At 39.3% G+C, this 21,839-nt stretch overlaps 1 protein-coding gene across 4 annotated transcripts in view; it reads right to left on the bottom strand.

Annotated features, from left to right (window-relative positions):
* Window positions 1-21,839, bottom strand: part of BABAM2 (BRISC and BRCA1 A complex member 2) — a 298,575-nt gene that overhangs the window by 191,439 nt on the left and 85,297 nt on the right. For all 4 annotated transcript variants that reach the window (XM_074988576.1, XM_074988574.1, XM_074988575.1 and 1 more), the window contains exons 5-6: window positions 14,423-14,617; window positions 8,238-8,312 (exon numbers count right to left, since the gene is read on the bottom strand). In XM_074988576.1, the coding sequence (XP_074844677.1) occupies window positions 8,238-8,312; window positions 14,423-14,617 (270 nt within the window). The remainder of the gene's footprint in view (window positions 1-8,237; window positions 8,313-14,422; window positions 14,618-21,839) is intronic.

The following is a 21,839-nucleotide window of genomic DNA, read 5'->3' as shown; positions in this document are numbered from 1 at the left end:
AATATTTATATTATCAAACATTTTTTCCACAGGACCACTCCCGCATTCAATGCAAAGATTAGACTATGCTCTGGACCCCTACATCATTTGTTTCAGGGGTTGGAATGTGTGTAGTAAATTACACTAGGAACTTCAGAAAGAAAAATAATGGTCTCATAGTTAAGGCAACTGAGTATGGCCCTGGAGAAACAGATTCTACCACTCACTGCTTCTGGTATAGAGATTTTGTGATAACAGGTAAGATAGAAACCAGACCTTTCACAAAAGGTCATTTGTTGTGCTCCTTATTTTTGGAAAGCCCAGAAGGCTGTTTTGAAGATACATTCATGAAACATTCAGATATAAACAGTGATGAGTACCATGGTAAAATCCTTGAAGAAATAAATAATTCTGTATTCAAAGCAAGATTTGAACAGTGTGGGGTAAAGTTGAAATCAAGTTGCATAGGCAACTTTAATTCTGCTTGACACTGAATAATTTACTTTTCTAAAATAATTTTTTGCATCCAATATTATATTTATTTCCAACAAATAGAAACAGAATAAGTGCCAAACTTTCCCTTTGCATTAATCCACTGAAAGTCACAAGTCCCTGAGGATCTGCATTAGAACTACTACATTCTTTTAATTTTTACTGACATGTAGCATGTGATATTTGGTCCACTACTTTCCCCGCCTTTTAATGAGACACTTCAGGACACCACCTTACATGAGAGATGTCACTCAGATGTCAAAGGGAGGTTTTGGTATAAACTGATGACTGGATATGGCTCTGTAATCTTAAGAAAAAACAAATCTTTAATTTTCCTTTCTGTGAGGGGACATCAGCCTCTTGGTCGTCACCCAAAATGAGTAGGATGTCTTCATGTAACCCTCCTATTTGTGAGTTGGTTGATGGCTGATCAGCCCAATTCTGGAGCTGCAGCCCTTATCACAGAAGAAGCAGGTGTTAGTGGCTATTGAAGGGGCACAGGGCAGTTTTCGATACTTCTTTCTTCTCTGCTTCTCCTCATCTGCACTGCGGCAGGACCTCTCAAATTGCACCACTCCCTCACACATTACCATTCTCCACTGGGCAAGTTTCTTGGGCAAGGTTCTCCCAAGTGTCGACATCGATGCTGCACTCTTCCATGTGTGCCTTCAGCATGTCCCGATACCACTTCTGCTGGCTCCCAATGCTCCTCTGTCCTTCCTCCAATTCAGACAACAATCTGTTTTGGTAGGCGCTGATCAGATATCCAAGCCATGTGACCAGTCCAACCAAAATGTTGATGAATAATGGCTTCAATGTTGGTCATGAGCTTATCCTTCCAAGAGATACTTAGAATTCTCCTGAAGAAGCATTTATGATATTGTTCAAGTGCCTTCACACGACGCTTTTATGCTGTCCAGGTTTTGCATGCATAGAGTAGCCTTGGAATAACCACTGTATGGTAGAGAAGGGGTTTTGTCTTGAGATAGATGTCCAATTCTTGAAGATCCTTTGTCTCAAATGGGCAGATGCAGAGCTTGCACAGCTCAGATGATGCTGGATTTTCAGATCAATGTTGACTTTAGCAGAAAGATGACTTCCAAGGTATGGGACTGCACCACATTTTCCAGCAGTTCTCCACTGACTTCAATAGAAGGTGCATGAGATTATCTCATTGGTGAAGGTGAAGCACTTTGATCTTTCCTATGTGAGAGGACAGAGAGAAGCTGGCTCTGCCTAAAATTTTCAAATCACCTAAATTAATTTGGTAGTTATGACAGTAAATTCAGAAACTGACAGTATATACCCGAGTTGGCAAATTCCTGTTAAACAGGTTTCATTACCACTTGAATGGCTCTTTCATGGGTTCAATGGACTGCTAATAGGTCTCACAAGCTTTTTCACTTTTAAGGTAATTAGGTCCTCTCAGGAGGAAGCCCAGCCACAGAACAGGAATAGGAAGAGGTGGATGGATGAATATTAAGACCCAAAGGTTTCCTAAATTTTCAGGTGCCCTTCTCAGCTGCATATTCTGTATACAGGTAAGGCAGCCCTGCTGGGGAGCCAAGTATGCACCAAATTCATTTCTAAATTTCATTTTGTAAATATACCTGAGTGATTAGCTTACTTAACAAATGTTTTCCAGAGAAAAGGAAGATTGAGAATGGGTATCAGGTTTTTTAAAATACCAAATTGCTATAGTAACAGAGAGTAAGCCGTGCTAGTCTATACACTATCAAAACAAAAAGCAGTCAAGTAGCACTTTAAAGACTAGCAAAATAGTTTATTAGGTGAGCTTTTGTGGGACAGACCCACTTCTTCAGACCATCTGTACATTTAAATTAACTATTCTAGACCCCCTAACTTATTTCTACAGAAGATTTTTGAAAAGTCTCTTCCTACCTTTCCCCGTCAGTTTTGAATAAATACTTTATCTGGATATGTCAGGAAATGGTTGGTGAACTGATCTGATCTCTCAGTAAAAGATGGATTGATTATTATTCTTTAGGTCCATTTAAGTGGCACAAGGGAAGAGGCTAATCCTATGGTGACCTGAGGTTCTGATTTTACGGTCAACTGCAAAATGAAGCAACCAAATCTCACTGCAAATTTACCATGTCATCTGGGCTTGGCTGGCACAGGCACTCATTTGAGCTCAATCTTGTGTCCATGTGCAGTTAGTTGCAAACTTCCACTCCCCATCTAGGAACCAAATTCTTGGTCCTAAACTAAAACCAGTAGGAGCAAAAAGGAAATGACTATGATGCAGGTTGCTCTCTCCCCAGTGCTCATGTCTGTCTACCTCCATATATATAAATACTCACTTTGCATTTATAATTACTAGAATCTTGTCGCAATGCCCAGCTAATTGATTACATATTATGTAGCTATGAAAATAATAAATTGAGATGTTTTCATATTTACAGGACATATTTTATGCGCTCTATCTAGTTTAAGGAAGATGGAGGCAATTTCCATAGTGCAGAGGGTCACTAGCCTTGAGCATGCTATTCACTAACAGTCCATGCAGACTCTGCTGATGAACACCATAAGCTTCCAAATATCCCTTTCGTACTGCTGTAGGGACAGGCTCCTGGAACTTCCTCTGTGGCAACACACTGTCGTAGTACAGAAACATATGAGGAATGCTATTTTAGAGAATACACTTACAGCAATTTTTAATGTGAACAACATAAAAAATAAGACACTGAATCATGGCTTTTCAATACTATAGATTCGGATACAAGCTGACAAAATTCTAAACAGCTAATCCTTCCTTTGTCCATGCTCTGATGTGGATCAAAGAGAAGGATGATAACTGCAGCTTCTGATCTAGGAATTGTGCCTGCAAGGCTAGAATTCTATGGCGTGGGTATGGGGATCAGGTTGCCAGGCACACTTTTAAGCCAGCAAAGTGTATCCATTCACCTGCAAAATTCAGTCCCCATCTCAGAGCCCATGAAGAGCTACTGTCCTGCTGCTTGTATGGAATGGGAAGATGGAATCTCTGGATTCACCTTAGCATCAACTTATAGCATATAGCAATGTCTAAGCTTGAACATGACCGAGCAACGGAGCAGCTACTTGTCTAGGAGGAGGAGGCTGGGCTCATTCAATTATCTGCCAAAGTCATGATGAATGTGTTACCAATTATGTAAAACAGATATAGTTCATGCAGTGCATAAAAGATTGGATGCAAAATTAGCAAAGATGAGAAAAACTGGAAAAATTCCAGGAAGGGCAATAAAAACTATTAAAGGACTAGAAAACATGAGCTCTAACAAAAGATTTAAAAAATTAGGTTTGTTTAGTCTGGAGAAGAGAACACTCTGGGAGGATAAGATAAGTCAAGCACAAACTTTTATAAAAAGGAGGTTAATAAATTGTTCTCTTTATCCACTGAAGACAGGACAAGAAGTAATACCTGTGTTTGTTAAACTATGTTCTGCTGAACATTGGTGTTCTCTGAACAACTTGGAGGTGTGCTGCGAGTGTTTGGAAAAATAATTCAAAGTTTTACAATAAATAGCCATTCTTTGATGATTACAGTAATGGACAATAATGAAACAATTTCATTGCTATATCTCATGAGAGCGACAGGGAGCCTGGCAACACAGCAAGGCTGACTAATATTGTGCTAGCCTTCCCGCTTTGCTAATCTTCGTCTTTTATTTATATGGTGGCGTAGCAACTAGCAACGACATGGAGCGCATGTGCTCCGTCAGTGTGCTGGCTATGCTGTCAGTCAGCTGCCTGATGTCAGCCAACGCCTGTGCGTGGCATGTTCATAGGTGTTCCACATTAAAAAATATTATTGTTTGGTGTTCCGTGGTCTCAAAAAGTTTAAGAAACACTTGTCCAGATAATACTCAGGCCAGGTCTACTCTAGACCTGAAAGTTGATTCAGATACACAATTCTAGCTACAGCAATTGTGTAACTAGAATCAACATATCAGAAATCGATTTTTGTGACTGTCTTCACTAAGGAAGGTCAACGGGAGCATTTCTCCCATGGACCTCCCTTACTCCTCACAATAGCAAGTATAGACGTTGACTGTTGACCCCAAACAGATTAATTTTGTGCATCTTTACCAGATGTCCAAAAACAAACTCTGGATGATCGACCCTATCGATCTTCCCACAAGCGTAGACAAGCCCTCAATCTTGCCTCAGTGCAGAGAAGTAGAAGAGATGCCCTGTTGAGGTGCCTACCAGGCCAATATTTCTGTGGCTTTTCAAGTGAATAATAAAAATTTCCAGCATTAGAACACACTCCAACTTGTTCAATCCTACTTTTATGATTCCTGTCTGTCTCTTCCACGCTTATCCAATAATTAGTCTTCTCTCAGCCTGTATAACATATCACTGTAGGTGTAAGAGTCTTCTTTTCTGCAAACTCTTACATCTGAAATAGAATCCTTCTATTACTGTATGTGCACTTCACTCTCTTGTTCTTTTCACATGAGATTTGAAAGCAACTGCCTTTAATGTTGTTTATAAGGTCAGCAAGAAGTGCAATCTTGCCACACAATAAATTCACTGAAATACCACAGAACTATTTATGGAATAGAATGATATATCATATTTCACAATCCCACGGTAGATTTACTACAGAAAAACTAAATTTTAGAGGACCTCCACCATTCTTCTTGGTGATCACTCAATAACAAGTAAGATGTCTTCATGTCATGCTCCTATTTTGAGTTGGTTGATGGCTGCCCAGCCTGATTCTGAAGCCCCAGGTCTTACCATAGAATGGGCAAGTGTTGGTAGCTGTTGGAGGGGCACGGGGAAGTTTTGCCACTCTTTTCTTCTTCTTTGCCCTTCCTCATCTGCAGTGCAGAGGGACCTCTCAAATTGTGCCACACCCTCATGGATTACAGCTCTTCACTGGGGATGGTGCTGGGCAAGGTTCTCCCAAGTGTCAACACTGATGCTACACTTTTTCACTTGTGGCTTCAGCATGTCCTTATATCACTTCTGCTGGACCTCAATGTGCCTCTGTCCTTCTCCCAATTTGGAAAACAGAATCTGTTTTTCAAGGTGTTGATTAGACATCCAAACCTTGTGACCAGTCCCACGAAGTTGTTGATGAATCGTAACGGCTTCAGTGCTGGTCATGTTCAACTCTTCAACAATGCTAGTGTTAATGCTCCTAGCCTCCCAAGAGATACTTAGGATTCTCCTGAGGCAGCATTGATGATACTGTTCAAGTGCCTTCAAATGACGCTTGTATGTTGTCCAGGTTTCACATGCATATAGTGGCACTGGAATAATCACGCATGGTATTCAAGGAGCTTTGTCTTTGGATACATGGCCCAGCTCTCAAATTCCCTTTGTCTCAGGTGGGAAAAGCAGAGCTTGACTGGCTCAAATGTTACTGGATTTCTGCATCATCAATATCAACTTTAGCGGAAAAATGACTTCCAAGGTATGGGAAATGCTCCCCAATTTCCATCAGCAAGGGCTGGTGGAGCACTTTAGTCTTTTTGATGTTCAGTGAAAGACCAAGATTCTCGTATGCTTCAGCAAAGGCGCTTAAGATGGTCTGAAGGGCTGTGGAAATAAGAGCAGCAACCATGTTGTCATTTGTGAACTGGAGGTCCATGACCGCGGTTGTGGAGATCTTGCTTTTAGCCTTCAGTTTCCTGAGACTGAAAAGCTTCCTGATCATTCTACAGACAATCTTCACAATCTGGAAGCATGCCATAATTGAGGTGAAGGGTCATGGCAATGAAAATGCAGAACAGTGATGGGGCAATGATGCAGCTGGCACCATGCCTTTTAATTTCTCTTTCTCTTTCTGTTACTATTTTGTTCTAATGACACAAATTGAGCTCTACATGGAAAAAGCTAATTTGGGAAAAATTATATTCTACAAGTTCACAGAGTTTCTTTAGAATTGTCTCATAATTTGTAGGTTTATTCTCTTCTTCTACCTCTCAGACTGACCAGCATTTTGACTCACTTCCCCAACCCCATGGATCACCAGAAAGCTGCAGAAACCAGATACAATGGCACAAAGGCCTTATGATCTATCTCCAACACACAAAAGAAATTTCACATCTGGTGTAATCTCCATTTCTGAAAGCAGAGGGGACCTCTCAGACCACTAATATGTAAAACTCTGTAAAGTTCTTTGAATTCTCTCCGGTATAGAAAATATCATACATAATGAGATCATATCGATCATATACATTTTGGAGAAAAAGGAGAAAAACAAAACCCACAAGTCGAAAAATACCCTCTTACCAAAACAAAGATAATAATTGTGCCAAAGCAGTATTTGTTGCTTTAATAAATTGCTTATAAATATTCTTAAATACTTATTCACATGATCTAAAATAGATAGCTACCTGAGAGAATTGAGTGATGCGAGCATTCACGTATTCACAGAAGTGCCCAAGTTGGAGTAGAAATGCAATTAATAAACCTAAATTAATCCTACTTCATACTCATTTTTGAAGTTCTTCCTTTTGATTTATTACATGAACTTTTTGTAATAAGGTTAAGTCCAGGAGAACTGTTGCATTGTGTCAGACACCACTCCTGCTAGGGTATATAAACCATGGGTGCATAATGAAGAGTTAATCAACTGTAAATTAAGGATGAAGGTTTAATGAAGCACACACTTGACTTGGGAAAAGTACAAGGAACGTATTTTCTTGAATTAACCACATGAAAATTTCTTCCAAATAGTGCCTGCATTCTCAATGCCTCAAGCCCTTATTTAAACACTCCATTCCATACAGAAAGCTCATTTTTAGCATGTTGTGCATGTGCACACACCACACCTTTTGCTGGTACTTAAATCACAAAGAACAGGGACAACAAAACACAGGTGCAGCAAAACCACTGCTTATTGGGCAAAAATCACCACCGCATTCCACCCTGACAGCTACCCAGCTTTAAAAGTTATATTTGGATTCATTCCTGTATCCCGTTAATTACACTGGTGATAATACCACGTTATCGTTATGCCACAACTGGTTGCAATTTTAGGCAAGTAAGAAGAAAGGTTATGGGATCAGAATAAGCACAATAATAAAATGGACTTAGCGAACTCTAAGGTCCTGCATAGTCTTTAAGATGAAATCTACTCAGTGTGTTAGAACTGTTAGTCAATTCTCCCCTTCCTTAAAAAGCAAAACTTTAGAAAAATAAGATTTTTTTCATTTGGAAAAAAACTACTTTCAGTGTCACTTAGTCCATTGTAATGAAAATACAGGTTGAACCTCTCTAATCTGGCACCCTTAGGACCTGAACAGTGCCAGACAAGGGTATTTGTCATACCATGGGAGCTCAATATTGTCTAGCAACATTACCAACATTTTCACTGCTTACTGGGCTCTTAGCAGACAGTTAGGGATAAATTACAGCTAAATAACAGCACAGAACACTGAGAGCCAGGACCAGTGGCTGGAAACAAACTTTATGGGACCACAGGAACTATGGCACACCCATGATAAGTGGTCATTCAGCTAACTAAAATCATGCATGATTGCAGATGTTGCCAGATGAGACAGTTCCAGATTAGAGAGGTTGAACTTGTAGCTCATTGTAAATTTACAAGGACCACTTAATCAGCAATTCAAAGTAACTCTGCTGAAACTTTTCTATCCACCAAATAAAAATTTTTAAAGGTTGGATTTTCAGCTTCTTAGCTGAATTTCTGAAATTCAAAATAAAATTATTAGTGCAAATAGCTCACTGGTCCAAACTTTCTCATAAAATGAGCACTGTCATAAAATGAGCACTTATTTTACCTTGAGAAGATATGTGGGAATATTGCTGAAATCCACTGGTAACTTCAAAAGGAATCGAGCTGAGAATTCACCAGTCTGTAGAAACAAGAACAAAAATAATGAGACCTACAGCTAAAGTGATCTCTCTCTCTCTCTCATTCTCTCTAATATGTAAAGCAGAGATGGTCAAAAGCCAAATCTATTCAGAGTGAAATATTTAGCAAGGCAGGATCTCCTAAAAAATTGGAGAGGAAAGATATGGGGGAGAAAGAGTTAAGCAACAGTTTTTAATGGTTATTGTCGAAAATGGAAAAAACAAAACAAAAACATTTACTTACAGCTTTCACAATAAGCACTATGGCAACATAATCAAAACTGTAAGGGCATTGCTCCCACTGAATCAATGGTGAAAGGTTCTTAGCAGAATGGCTGGCACCATGTAAAAACCTAGATTAGATTAGACCGGGCACTATGTCTTCTTTTTACTCGTCACTGTCGAAGACAGCGCTTCTGCAAACACAAGTTAACATTCATCCTAGTGTCTTGACAAATGGATTATGTCTAGTATCATAAATTATTCCCATGAATGTAAATATCTCACGAAAACTCAAATTACATTAACAAGGGGTGGGGGGGGTCGGGGGAGAGGTGTAAAGGTCACCGATGATGTGTTGTACAAACTACCACCTGACTACTAAATATCTATGTCTTTAAAGGACTCTTCATTTAAAAATTACAGGCAAAAGTATTACCGTTCTCTATTCCACACAATGTAACACAATCTCTCTATTGTGATGTCACTTAAACATTCTCATCAGGATGATGGCCCTATTGTACTTGATACCGTAAAAATACTGAGGTAGACAATCAGTAACCTGAAGAGTTTACAATCTAATTTTAGGGCTACATTTTCTGAAGAGTTTAGAACCCAACAGTTCCCATCTAGGCACCTAAATTTGGTGTTCAGACCTTCGAAAGTGCTCAGATCTCACTAGTTACCAGTGGAAACTCAGCATGTTTTTTGGAAAATCAGGGCCCACTTGTAAGTGCTGAGCACTTTTACAAATGTGGCCATTTGTGTGTTTGCATACAGTATTTAGATAGGGGGCGGGAGGAAATGGGGGAGGAGGGGCAATAAAAAAGCAGCAGCCATCTGGATTAGTCCCTGGCAGGCTGCCTCTATATCTATCTGCACCTCTGCAGGTATAAGGCAATTGCAACTCTTGTTGGCTGTGGATTGCCATTTGTGGTCAATGGAAGTGCTGGAAAGCAATGTGGACCAAGACATCACTGCCCACTGTGCCCACTGGCTGCAAATTGTGATCCACAGCCAGCAAAGGCAGCAAACTCCTTATAACTGTGGAGGTTCAGGTAAACATAAAGGTGGGACCTGCCAGGGACTAACCTTGGCAGATCAGATCTGACCTGCAGGCCCACCTCTGATTTAGATGCTTCTGAAAGCATCTTGTGCACATCAAAATTTATTATTGGTATTTTCATGGTACACTTATAGAACACAGTGTCTGCCTAAATGTTACTGGGAAGAACTGGCTTAATTACCACTAATAATTAAAGAGACTGCAGATGTGCCAATCTCATCAACACTTTTTGCTACAGGAAAAAGTCAAAAACAAACAAAACCTGTGAAAATATTATGGGACCAGATAAAAAGAATATTTTTTCTTTGAAATGGAATAAATCGCATAAACATAGACATGCCCTTTTTTACAATTGAAAAGCCTTGTTGAAAAGAAAAAAAATCATAAAAAGGTTACAATTTTAATAGCTGTCTACTGTATATATCTCTATATCCAGGGATCTAGAATATGGCTTAAAAATCCTTTAGGTGTTTACCTATCCAATTGTTCAAGATCTTTCTTTGACAAAATTATAATAGAAAATCTGTAACTTGTACTAGTGGAAGAAAACAGAATACTGTGGGTATAGTATTTCTCTTCCCTATCAACTGTGTGTGTGTCTCTTAAAAGACATTTTCATACCATTAGTTATAAAAATGGGATAGTGTCTCATTTCTAAATGAAAAAAATATTAGTAGATGTTTTAATCTTATAAACAGAGCTGCAAAACCTATATGACAATGCAAATTACTTCTTTTAAATAGACATTTATGCAAACTAGTTGTTACTGTAGACAAGAAACTAAATTTTAACTTTCAGCCATTGTAGACCACAAATTAATTGGGCCTCAATTCATCCATATTGAACATTTAACTTTCTCAACTAACAATAATTAGAAATGAGCAAAGGAAGTTTTGTTCAAATCGGAATGCACACTAAACTATGAGATGGGTTCCAAGACAAACTAGAAGTATGAAAGTTATAGTTTGAGTTAGGAGAATGCCATAAATCTCAAGAGCTGTTTTATAAACTGCAAAATGGAATTCCCTAACTGAGAAAGGATTTCTACTTTCTTTAATTAGGGTAGACCACCTCTGCACATCTGGGTAGCAGGGAAAGTGATTGTTTCATTGTCCACATAATCTGATTTGTTCCACTCTCAGCAAACAAGGAGGGATCTGAAGATGTGAAAAACTGAGCTAAAAATAGTGTAGATGGATCAGAAGAAGAATTTAAATCAGCGGAGAAAAAAAGATCAATAATTTCTCTTTGGGATTATGTACATTGTTAACACCTAGAAGGCTGCTGTGCAACTGCTACATATTGAGATGTTGCCAAACTCTACCTAACACAGTCCTGTTTTTCATGCGTCAAGTGTATGTAACGGATATGGAAAGGATTTCCTTTCTGTTTCATACATTTCCTTAAAATAAGGCCTTATCCACCTGGCTATGAGAAGACTAAGCTTGTGCTCTGAGAAGGAAATACATGTTGCCTGATTTCCGAAAGATGTTAACCCTGCTGAGACATAAAGTAAGGATATTTCATGCATTATGTGAAGAAAGTGATTAAGTTTGTCTTTTTTTGCATAAAACACTCAGACCTTCCCCACTTTTAATCAATCTGCATTAACTTTATACAATTAAGCTCACAAAAATCAGGATATACTGAGGACAAGACAGGTGAATGGTTGTTCAATTTTAACTCTGTCTAATTTTTGCATATGTATCACAGATCTAGTATCTAATTGCTCAAGCAAATTCTGGTTCTCCTAATATTTTTTCTTGTAATTACTATGGACAAATTCAAGGTTAAATATTTGGTGTTAATTCAGCATTTCTGGACATTTTTGCTCCACTCTAATGTTGCACTGACAGAGCTCTTTGCATATGATTTCATGGATGTTGAAAAATTTTAGTGGACAAAAAGAGAAAAAAATGAAAGAAATGAAAAATAAGGATGTGAAACTACTGTATCAAAGTACAACACAGATGTGTGTAAATGAGAGTGTACATTTATAGATACAGGCTAGGTATATATTACGTACATAGTGAAAGGGTATGTGTTATTTGTGTACAAAAGTGCAGAGAAGACTGTACTGTAATTGCATACACAGATCTGACACCATGTAGAGAGGGGTATCATAAATCCAATCTATCTCTCTCTCAGAGTTTGAGGTGAACGGAGACTCTCTATGTAGAATGTGTTAAGTATGCAAATGGTAAAATTTCTACAAAAATCATTCCAAAGGACATTTTTATAACAAGTTCACACAAATAGCTTCCCTCCAAATTTAGCACAGCATGTATTTTTTACTGAAAATACTTTTCACATCCCAAGTATCCTGGACTACATCTACTCAGCATCCTAAATGCAAAACAAGATATGCAATTGCATACCTGATTTCAAGTTTATTTTGAAATAGGCAAGAAGGACCAAATGTTAAAATAACATGCTATTTTGAAGCATCCCTTACTCCTCCTGCAATTATGAGTACAGGGATGCCAAAATAGCACATCCATTATTTCAAAAACTATTTCAAAATAACGGGCATGTTTCAAAAACACAGAATAGCTATTTCAGGATACCAAGATATCCTGAAATAGCTCTGCTGTTTAGACATAGCCATAGTGACCTTTTTCAAGCTCAAAGCACTCCTCAAAACTATTTTTTCCTAAAGGTGTTTCAGGAATCAATGTTTAAGGGCCTGACAAATTAAGTTAGAGGTAGGGAATCTGTAATCCATGGGCTGCATGCAGCGCATAAGGATAATCTGATTGCAAGCCATGAGACATGTTCCTGATGTTAATGGTCCACAGACACGCCCCCCCCACACCCATAGTGGCTATGGTTTGCTGTTGTGAGGCAACGGGAGTTGCAAGGGTGGTGCCTGCAGGCAAAGTGGTCACAAGGACATGCTGGCTGCCATTTCACGCAGTTCCCATTGGCTAGAAAAGACAAACCACAGCTTCCGAGAGCTGTGTGAGGCCATGCATGTGGGTGGACATTAGCAAAATGTCTCACGGCTCACAATCAGATTACACTGGCTGGTTGCATGTGGATAAGCTGCACATTGCCCGCTACTGAGTTAAGCCACTTCCTTATGTGAAGATTCATGCACAGTTAAACAGAGCTAAACATAGAGTTTTTCAAGTCTCATCTATGGTCTATTTTTTCTTACTGGTAAGGCCATACTCTATTTGAAATATACAAGGTTCCTATTCACACAGTTTGTTACTTGGAGCAGAGTCTTCATTTTCATACATGTTCTCGTTAGGAGCAAATACCTTTTAAAATTCGTAGTCAAAATAAATGTGCCCATAATTTATTTACAGCTTAACAAACAATGTTTCCACCCAACCATAATTTTTAAAAGACTTAACTGATTTGCATCAAAATGTATTTAAACAATTTTGTTTTTTTTTTTTTTGTTTTGTTTTCAACTGAGACAAAGAAGAATCACAGGATCATAGAATTCTAGAACTGGAAGGGACCTCAAGAGGTCATCAAGTCCAGTTCCTGGAGTGACTTATTTTTCCAGAGCAAATTTTCCAAGCAACAATTATGAAAGGATTTCCCTACTTTTTATCTCAGCATCTTTTTTCCTAAATGAGGGTTTGAGGGAGGGATGGCTCAGTAATTTGAGCACTGTCCTGCTAAACCCAGGGTTGTGAGCTCAATCCTTGAGGACGCCATTTAGGGATTGGGGCAAATAGATGTTAGGGATGGTGGTTGGTTCTGCCAAGAGGACAGGGGACTGGACGAGATGACAGCTTGAGGTCCCTTCCAGTTCTGGGAGATGTGTATCTCCAATTACAAATAAAAGACCAGACATAATACTGTGACTTGCAAAAGCCAAGTGGAGCTGTGAGACCAAAGTAAATGTTAAGATAGTGTTACACAACACATTAAAAAGGGGGTTAAGTGACTGACAATGCCAACTATAACATAATCAAATATCCCTGTGCTACCTAGAGGATTCAGGTAGTGCCATTCAGATAATGAAACTAAAATCCAGGCCCTGGACGTATGGAATTTGAAAACTGCAAGGAAATTCAAGCAACGCCTTCACCAGAAGGCTTTGCAGATAGAACCATACTGGTAAAGTGCTCATAGTGGAGCTGTTGCTATACTGACAAAATTGCACTTTTGCCACTGTAACTGTGCCTACAGTATAAAAACAAAAAAGCAGTCCAGTGGCACTTTAAAGATTAACAAAATAATTTATTAGGTGATGAGCTTTCGTGGGACAGACCCACTTCTTCAGACCATAGTCATACCAGAACAGATCTGAAGAAGTGGGTCTGTCCCACGAAAGCTCATCACCTAATAAATTATTTTGTTAATCTTTAAAGTGCTACTGGACTGCTTTTTTGTTTTGATAGTATATAGACTAGCACAGTCATCTCTCTGTTAACTGTGCCTGCAGTAGTGGCTTTCGACAGCACAGCTAATGACACCATACCTCTATCTGAAGTAACTATGCCAGCACAAATCTTCTCATACAGACATAGCTTTGATGGGACAGAACACATGATTCTCACGTAACAGTTTATCTGTAAACCAGATGCCCTGCCATCAAGTCTGAGGGCAGTAGCTCACCTGGAAATCAGATTCAAGATAGGCAATGTAATAGAAGCAGTGAACAAAGGAGGGAGGGAACAGTACAGAAGGTGAGCTGGGGACAAACAGGGTTTTTTTTTCACCACTGCAAATGCTCAGTACATGTGTGCACACATCATACAAACAGCTCTATTTTACAAGGTAAAGACTAGAATTACTATAGTGAAAGGAATTCTAAAAGCCTCAGTTTATTGTGCTCTTATCTGAATATTCCTAATAGCTTACCCAGTTGTTTTTTTTGCCAGCATAAATTTCCATGTTCTCTCCATATTGGGGTTCTGCAAGTAAAGTCTGGTATTCAAACATGAGGCGAGAGCTCTCACGCAATCGACTGCATTGGAACTGATGATATTGTTGGATGAGCTCTTTCACAACAAGCAGGAGACATTCAGGATCTGATGGATTCCAGGAGGCTAAATTCTGTTGAATAAGGGAGAAAAAAGCACAGACTAATTAACAGCCGTAGAAAGAGATAAGCATTCTTGCCTATGCACTAATACTAATTAGTACTCAACGTCCTCACCAACATAGTGTCTTGTTACATCTGAGGACCTGAGACTTCTCCATTTGCAAAATGAAACTGATCTGAACAGTTTGTGAAAAATGATTCAGATAAATGCAGTCCTGTAATGAATCTCAATCAAAACTAACTCAAGTTAGCTTCAGTGAATATGCCAAACTGGCAGTCGCCTTGGACATTATATTACCCAGGTCTTATCACAGAAGGGGCAGGTTTTGGTAGCTGTTGGAGGGGCACAGGACAGATTTTGCTGCTCTTTTCTTCTTTTCTGCCTCTTCTCGTCTGTACTGCAGCAGGACTTCTCAAATTGTGCCACCCCATCACGGATTGTTGCTCTCCACTGGAGATGGTCTTGGGCAAGGTTCTCCCAAGCATTGACACTGATGTTGAACTTTTTCATGTGTGCCTTCAATACGTCCTTATATCACTTTCGCTGGCCCCCAATGCTCCTCTATCCTTCCTCCAACTAGGCAAACAGAATCTGTTTTTGGAGGCAATGATCACACATCCAAGATCACGTGATAACATTCTCACATAATGAGTCCAACGAAGTTGTTGATGAATCATAATGGCTTCAATGCTGTTATGTTCGACTCTTCCAGCGTGCTAGTGTTCATGCATCTATCTTCCCAACAGATATTTAGGATTCTATTGAGGCAACATTGATGATATTGTTCAAGTGCCTTCAATGACCCTTGTATGTTGTGCAGGTTTCACATGCGTACAGTAGCATTTAAACAACCATTGCACGGTACACAAGGAGCTTTGTTTTGAGATAGATGGCCTGGTTCTCAGGCAGGTGAAAGCAGAGCTTGCACAGCTCAGATGATGCTGGATTTCAGCATCAATGTCAACTTTAGCGGAAAGATGACTTCCAAGGTACGGGAAGTGCTTCACATTTTTCAGTAGTTCTCCATTGACTTTAATAGAAGGTACATGAGATTGTCCCGTCAGAGGGGGTTGGTGGAGCACCATGGTCCTTCTGATGTTCAGCGTGAGGCCGAGATTCTCATATGCTTCAGCAAAGGCACTTAAGATGGCCTGATGGTTTGTGGGAGAAAGAGCAGCAACCATGCTGTCATCCGCATACTGGAGATCCATTACTGAGGTTCTGGAGATCTTGCTTTTAGCCTTTGGTCTCCCAAGATTAAAAAGCTTCCCGTTCACTTATAAAAAATCTTCATGCCTTCTGGAAGCTTGCCATGAATGAGGTGAATGTTCATGGTGATGAAGATGCAGAACAGCGATGGGGCACTGATGCAGCCTTGTTCAACTCCTGTTTTGACCTCAAAAGGGTCACTTTGGGATCCGTTGTTGCTCAATGCTGTGGCAGTCAGGTTGTCTTGAAGCAGCCTTAAGGTGCTAATGAATACTTTGGTCAGGTCGATTAAACTCATGTACAAGGCTTTGTTTTGTTCACAACATTTCTCTTGCTGTTGCCAAGTGGCGAAGATCATGTCTGCTGTGCCTCGGAATGGTCGGAAGCCACACTGGGATTCTGGGAGAATTTCTTCTGAGAGTGGCAGGAGTCGGTTTTCAAGGATTTTAGCTAAGATTTTCCCTGCCTTTTCCAGGAGGGAGATTCCTTGCTACTTTCCAGAGTCCGACTTATCACCCTTTTCAAAGAGACTGATACTCAGTGTGCCTCTGAAAACTCATGACATCTGCTCCCTATCCTAGATCTTGAGAATCAGGAAGTGGAGTTGTTTGAGGAGCTCTGGCTTGCCTTCTTTGAGGGCTTCAGCAGGGATTCCATCTAGTTCAGTTGCCTTGTTGCACTTCAACACTTTGATAGCAGCTTGGACCTCACTCAGGGTAGAAAGTGTTGCAAGATTATCCCTAGATGGTTGCTGAAGGATTTGGTCAAGGGATTCTAGAACCACGGGTGTGGGGGTGCAGTTCAAAAGCTCATTATAGTGCTCTCTCCAGTGAAAAGCAATGACTTCATTGTCTTTCAAGAGTTGGATACCATCCTGTGATCTCAGGGGATTGATTACATGGTTTCTCAGTCCACAAACAGCTTTAGTAGTACTGAAGAAACCTGTTGCATCACAGATATTGGCAAGATGCTGGAGTTCTCATGCCTTCTCAGTGCACCACCGGTTTTTCAGAGTCCTTCTTTTACGTTGGACTTCTGCCTTGGCGTTGACATGCCCCTCTCTTTATGCTGTGTGCTGATTTTGCTCTGCCAAACCTAAAGGCTTTCCTTTTTACCTCACTCAGGTGTTCCATTTCCACATCATTGTCATCAAACCAGTCCTGATGCTTCCTGGACTGGTAGCCAACGGTTTCTCCACAAGCTCCAATGATGGCAGTTTTCAATTGACAACAGTGTTCTTTCACATCTCCAGGGTGTACTGTTCGCAGCTTCCTTTGGAGCACTATCTGTAAGTCATTTTGTCTTATGGGGCTCTTCAAGCATTGTACATTGATCTTTCATCAGATCTGTTTCCTCTCACTTCTCCATTTGGTGACCATCCTAACCACCACTGTGAACTGAATAAGGCAGAGATCGGTCCAGCCATAGTCATCTCACATGTGAGAAGGACATCATATAGATCCCGAATGTGGAAAATTACAGTCTATTTGTTGCCATTGCTTTGAGGTCTTAAATTTGTTTTTCTGGAGGAAGAGGGTGTTCATGATGACTAGGCTCATCTTCCGCACATTTTATAAGGAGGAGCACTCCACTGGATTGCTGTTGCCACCTCCTTCTTTCTCAACTGTTGTCTGCCACAGGTCTGTGTCTCTTCTGACCCTCTCATTGAAATTTCCCAAGAGAATAAACTTGTCCTTCTCTGGGAATACCTACATCTACCACCTACATGCTGGTCCATGACTAAATGCTACCAGATTTCACAATACACAGAGGAAGACACCCATGCGTGACTTCTTTAAACATGAGGGGACTGTTGCATTGCAGCCACCACACAGTTCTTAAAGGATAGAAGGCTCAGCTCCAATGGCATGGGATCTATGACAACTGGGAGTCTCCTGTCCACTGCAGCCTTCATCCGCCTTCAGACCCATTGTAGCATCACTCTTGCTATCCTCTGCCTCTTCTGTCATTGAGGACTTTTAGGCTCGTTCTTCGTGTGGACGCTCTCACTTGACCTTGCCACCATGGGTGACCCTGCTGGGAGTATGAGACTCCCTACGACATTGCTCTTGTGTTCATTGGAACACGCAAGCCTACTCACAACAACGAGGTGACAATCCAGAGAGTGAGAGTTATTAACTATTAGAACTTGTAATTGGTATTTTAAATGTATACGATATGCAAGTTTGAATAAAAACACATTGACATTTCCGAACATTCTAAAGTGGAACAAATTGTTTTATTAGTATGTAACACTTCAAAAGCTGAAAAAAAAGGAAGAGTCTTTTTTTTATAATTAAGAGCAAATAACTGTTTTGTGTTCAAATATATGCCAAAATTTGTTTCTATAACCCAGATTTTCATAAAATGAATTAAATTGGAATAAAGTTTGCCCCCAAAACATATGTTCTATCTTTTGTACATTACCAGGGATAATAAAACTAACAAAAAATCCAACTTAACAATATGGACAGCCTAAACAAGGGGAAGGATCTATAGTTTTGACTTGTAAAATAAAAAATAGCCATGTCAAATATCTGTTCTGCCATTCTGGGAATGGAGAAGTGATGTTTGTATGGCTACCCAGGCATCAGCTCACAGTTTTGTATGAACACTACTTCAAGCCAAATGTACAAATGATACACATCTTACAGAAGGGTGTAACCATTTATTTCAGGTGACTAAAAATTGAGCTTGTCATATTTCTCACATCTGGTAACTCTACCTTTGTAATACACATCCTCAGACTATTTTTATAGGAATTGAATGTAACACTGTTTATGTTAATTTTAGTCTTCTGCAAGTATTTTTTCTCTTTGGGCCACTTCAGCACTTATCTGAGGAAAGTAGTACATACTAAATTATTAAAATGCGTATTTCCCAGTTTTTGAATACTATGATCCAAAGTACAACATGACTGCAATCTGTCAGTGGGAGAGATACTGTGATTTTGTTAAACATCAAGATTCTTTCTTTGCAAAATTGTCATGAAGTTTACCAATATAGGCATAAAATCAGCATTACGTGTAATAACTCTCATGATTTGTTCTGAAGTTACATGATATTTGGTGTTTTCATCAAGCCCCAAATCCTGGAGGATTTTTGTGATTTTGTGAGAATCTAAGTTTTCATTATACATTTTTCTAGAAATTATAGCTGTGGAAAACAGCCTGAGTATATCAATCATGCATACCTTAATGGCTCAAAATCGAAAAGGTAAACTAAAAAGAACACATTTCTTTTAATCGCATTACTGTTAAGCCATTATCGTGACAGTTTTTGGGCCTGACTCATGATTTTTGAATGCCTGGGATTGACAAAGCAGCAATACATACTCATCACTCATTTCCAGAAAAATAAAAATAAAATAAGGATGCTGTATCAGTGATCCATTTAAAAATAGAGTGGGTGAACTGAAATTTGGAAGGGTATCCTCAATCTTCAAAAACATAGATCCCATTCTTGCCAGAACAGACACAAGTTACGTGATCAGCATACCAAAGGGTATAGCTAAATTCAAAGTGTGTATCTGAAACCGCAAAGGACTGGTAGATTTGTTATACTTCTCATCTGAAAAAGATGTCCTTTGACGATGCTACAGAGCTAAATGATCTACAATACCTCTCTGACACAGGCACAGAGGCCACATCTACACTAGCAAGTTCTTTCTAAATATTTTTCAAAAGATGGGGCTCTTTGGAAATATCCAGTGGAGAGCCTACACACAAAAAGTGTTCTTTTGAAATTAAATCAAAAGAACGTGGCACTCCTTTCAAAAGTGCTCTTCCACTCCCACTTCATGAAGAGTGCCTTCTTTCAAAAGCTTCTCTCACAAGAAAACATGTAGATACTCCGCAAGCCCTTTTTTTGCCAAAAGAGCAGTCCTCATGGAACCTGATTTTTTGATCAGTGGCCACTTATTTCAAAAGGGCGGGGGCTGTGCGGACACTCTCTTTCAAAAGAGCAGATCGTTTTTTTGATACATTTTTTGTGTGTGGACTTACTCTTTCGAAAGAAGTTCTTTCGGAAGAGATCGTTCAGGACTTCTTTTGAAAGATTGCTGTAGTGTAGACGAAGCCCATGAGACACATATAAAGCAATTGCCCAGAAAACAGTTACAGGTGAGTGCTGATTTGTGGCCATGGGATGAAGGATGGTCCAGTAATTAGTTGTAAGCCTGTGACTACAAAGGCCAGGTTACAATTTCCTGCCTTGCCATAAACTTCCTGTGAGACCTTTAGGAAATCACTTTGGATTCTGAAATGCAGAGTCCCCATCTGTAAGTTGGGGATAATAGCACTGCCCTGTCTCAGAGAGTGTTGTGAAGATAAATACATTAATGTTTGTGATGTACACAGATACTATAATCACAACAGTCATGTAGGTATTTAAGATAGATACAAGAGAAGTGGTTATGAAAACCCTCAGAACTGACATGTATTTTCATCAACCCGAGTTCATTTAGGTTTAGTAAATTTAATAGCTCACAAAACACTATGCAGTACACTGCATCTTCTAGGAAACAGACCTTGCATCATATCGTCTGAAACCAAGCAAACAGACTATGTATAACCTCAGACTTCCTGTTCCCAAGCACCTTTTCAAACAGAACATTTCCAGAAAGCTGAAGGATGTAATATGCTCACATATACTGACAGAAGCCAGAAAAATAGGAACAACCTTTCAACCAAATTCTATTGTGTTACATCAATGCCAACATGTTGTCAAAGGAAATGACCAACAGTATTTTAATAACTGACCTAACTGTAACTGAACGTTTAAAAAAATAACATTACACCAGAAAACAAGAAAGAAGGCATCCAGATGAAGCTCACTGACATCTAATCTGCACAGCATTATGGAGTGACAATAGCCATTGTCCACAAGGAACTCAGCAATATCACATTAGAACAAAGTTTTTATACTACCTTGCCTACCCAAGCATATCAATTATTGGTTAAATCTCTCTAATCTGGCACCCTCTCATCCAGTAACATCCATGATCCAGCATGTTTTTAGTTAGCCCAATGACCACTTATCATTAAGTGTAGCCAAGTTTCCCATGGTCCCATAAAGTTTGTTTCCAGCCACCAGTCCTGGCTCTCAGTGTTCTGTGCAGTTATTTAGCTGTAATTTACTCCTAAATGTCTTCTAAGAGCCCAGTAAGCAGTGGAAGTATTGGTAGTGCTGCTAGACAATATTGAGCTCCCGTGGTCCAGCAAATTCTCTCATTCGGAACAGGTCACATCCTGAGGGTTCTTAACTAGAGAGGTCCAACCTGTACTGGAATTCAAATATAATTATGTCATTGCATAGCTTCTAGGTTAATGTGACTTTCATTTATAAACTAGCTAAAAATTAAAACAGATAACCTGGCAGATAATTGTTAAGGGGGGAAAACTTATCTGATGGAAAACAAAGACTTTACAAAATGATGTGCAGATTTCCCAGTGCAGATGTATGCATTTATTTCAACAGAGTCTCCCACACAAGTAAATAAAGCGAGAGAAATTATGGCTACCCTCTCTTTCTACAGCACAAGCTATTTATTACATATACTTTTAAGACACATACTACCTAAATATGTTTCTCAGGTTAGAAATTAGAAGTGGCAAGTGGGCACAATATTCCCAACCACTCTATTACCTTTTCAGTTATACCATTTTAATCAAAAGTTTTTTTGTTTTTTTTTAACATCAGGTTGCACCAGCTAACGATAAAAAGAAAACCCTTACAACTTGTTTTAGCACAAAAACATAAATAAATTGAGATTTTTCTCTGTGGGTTTTTTTTTCTAAATGGCACTCAGTTGCTGTGGTATTTGCTGACTTGAGGACTCAACTTTTCAGTCATCTTATGCTCATTCAATCTCAATAATGCATGGAAACACACGTTAAATAGTTCTTTAAGAGTTTCAAATAGTACCTACTTAAAAATATTCCTTCTTTTATTTTTGCAATAATCCAAAAGCACTGTGAGCACCCTGCGGTGATCTTTAGCTTTGGTTAGAGAAAAAGGTAAAA

Source organism: Carettochelys insculpta, chromosome 3, assembly GCF_033958435.1.
Source record: "Carettochelys insculpta isolate YL-2023 chromosome 3, ASM3395843v1, whole genome shotgun sequence".
In the NCBI taxonomy this organism is placed as follows: Eukaryota; Metazoa; Chordata; order Testudines; family Carettochelyidae; genus Carettochelys; species Carettochelys insculpta.
Note: the sequence above shows the minus strand (reverse complement) of the source record. Positions and strands in the feature narration are given on the sequence as shown.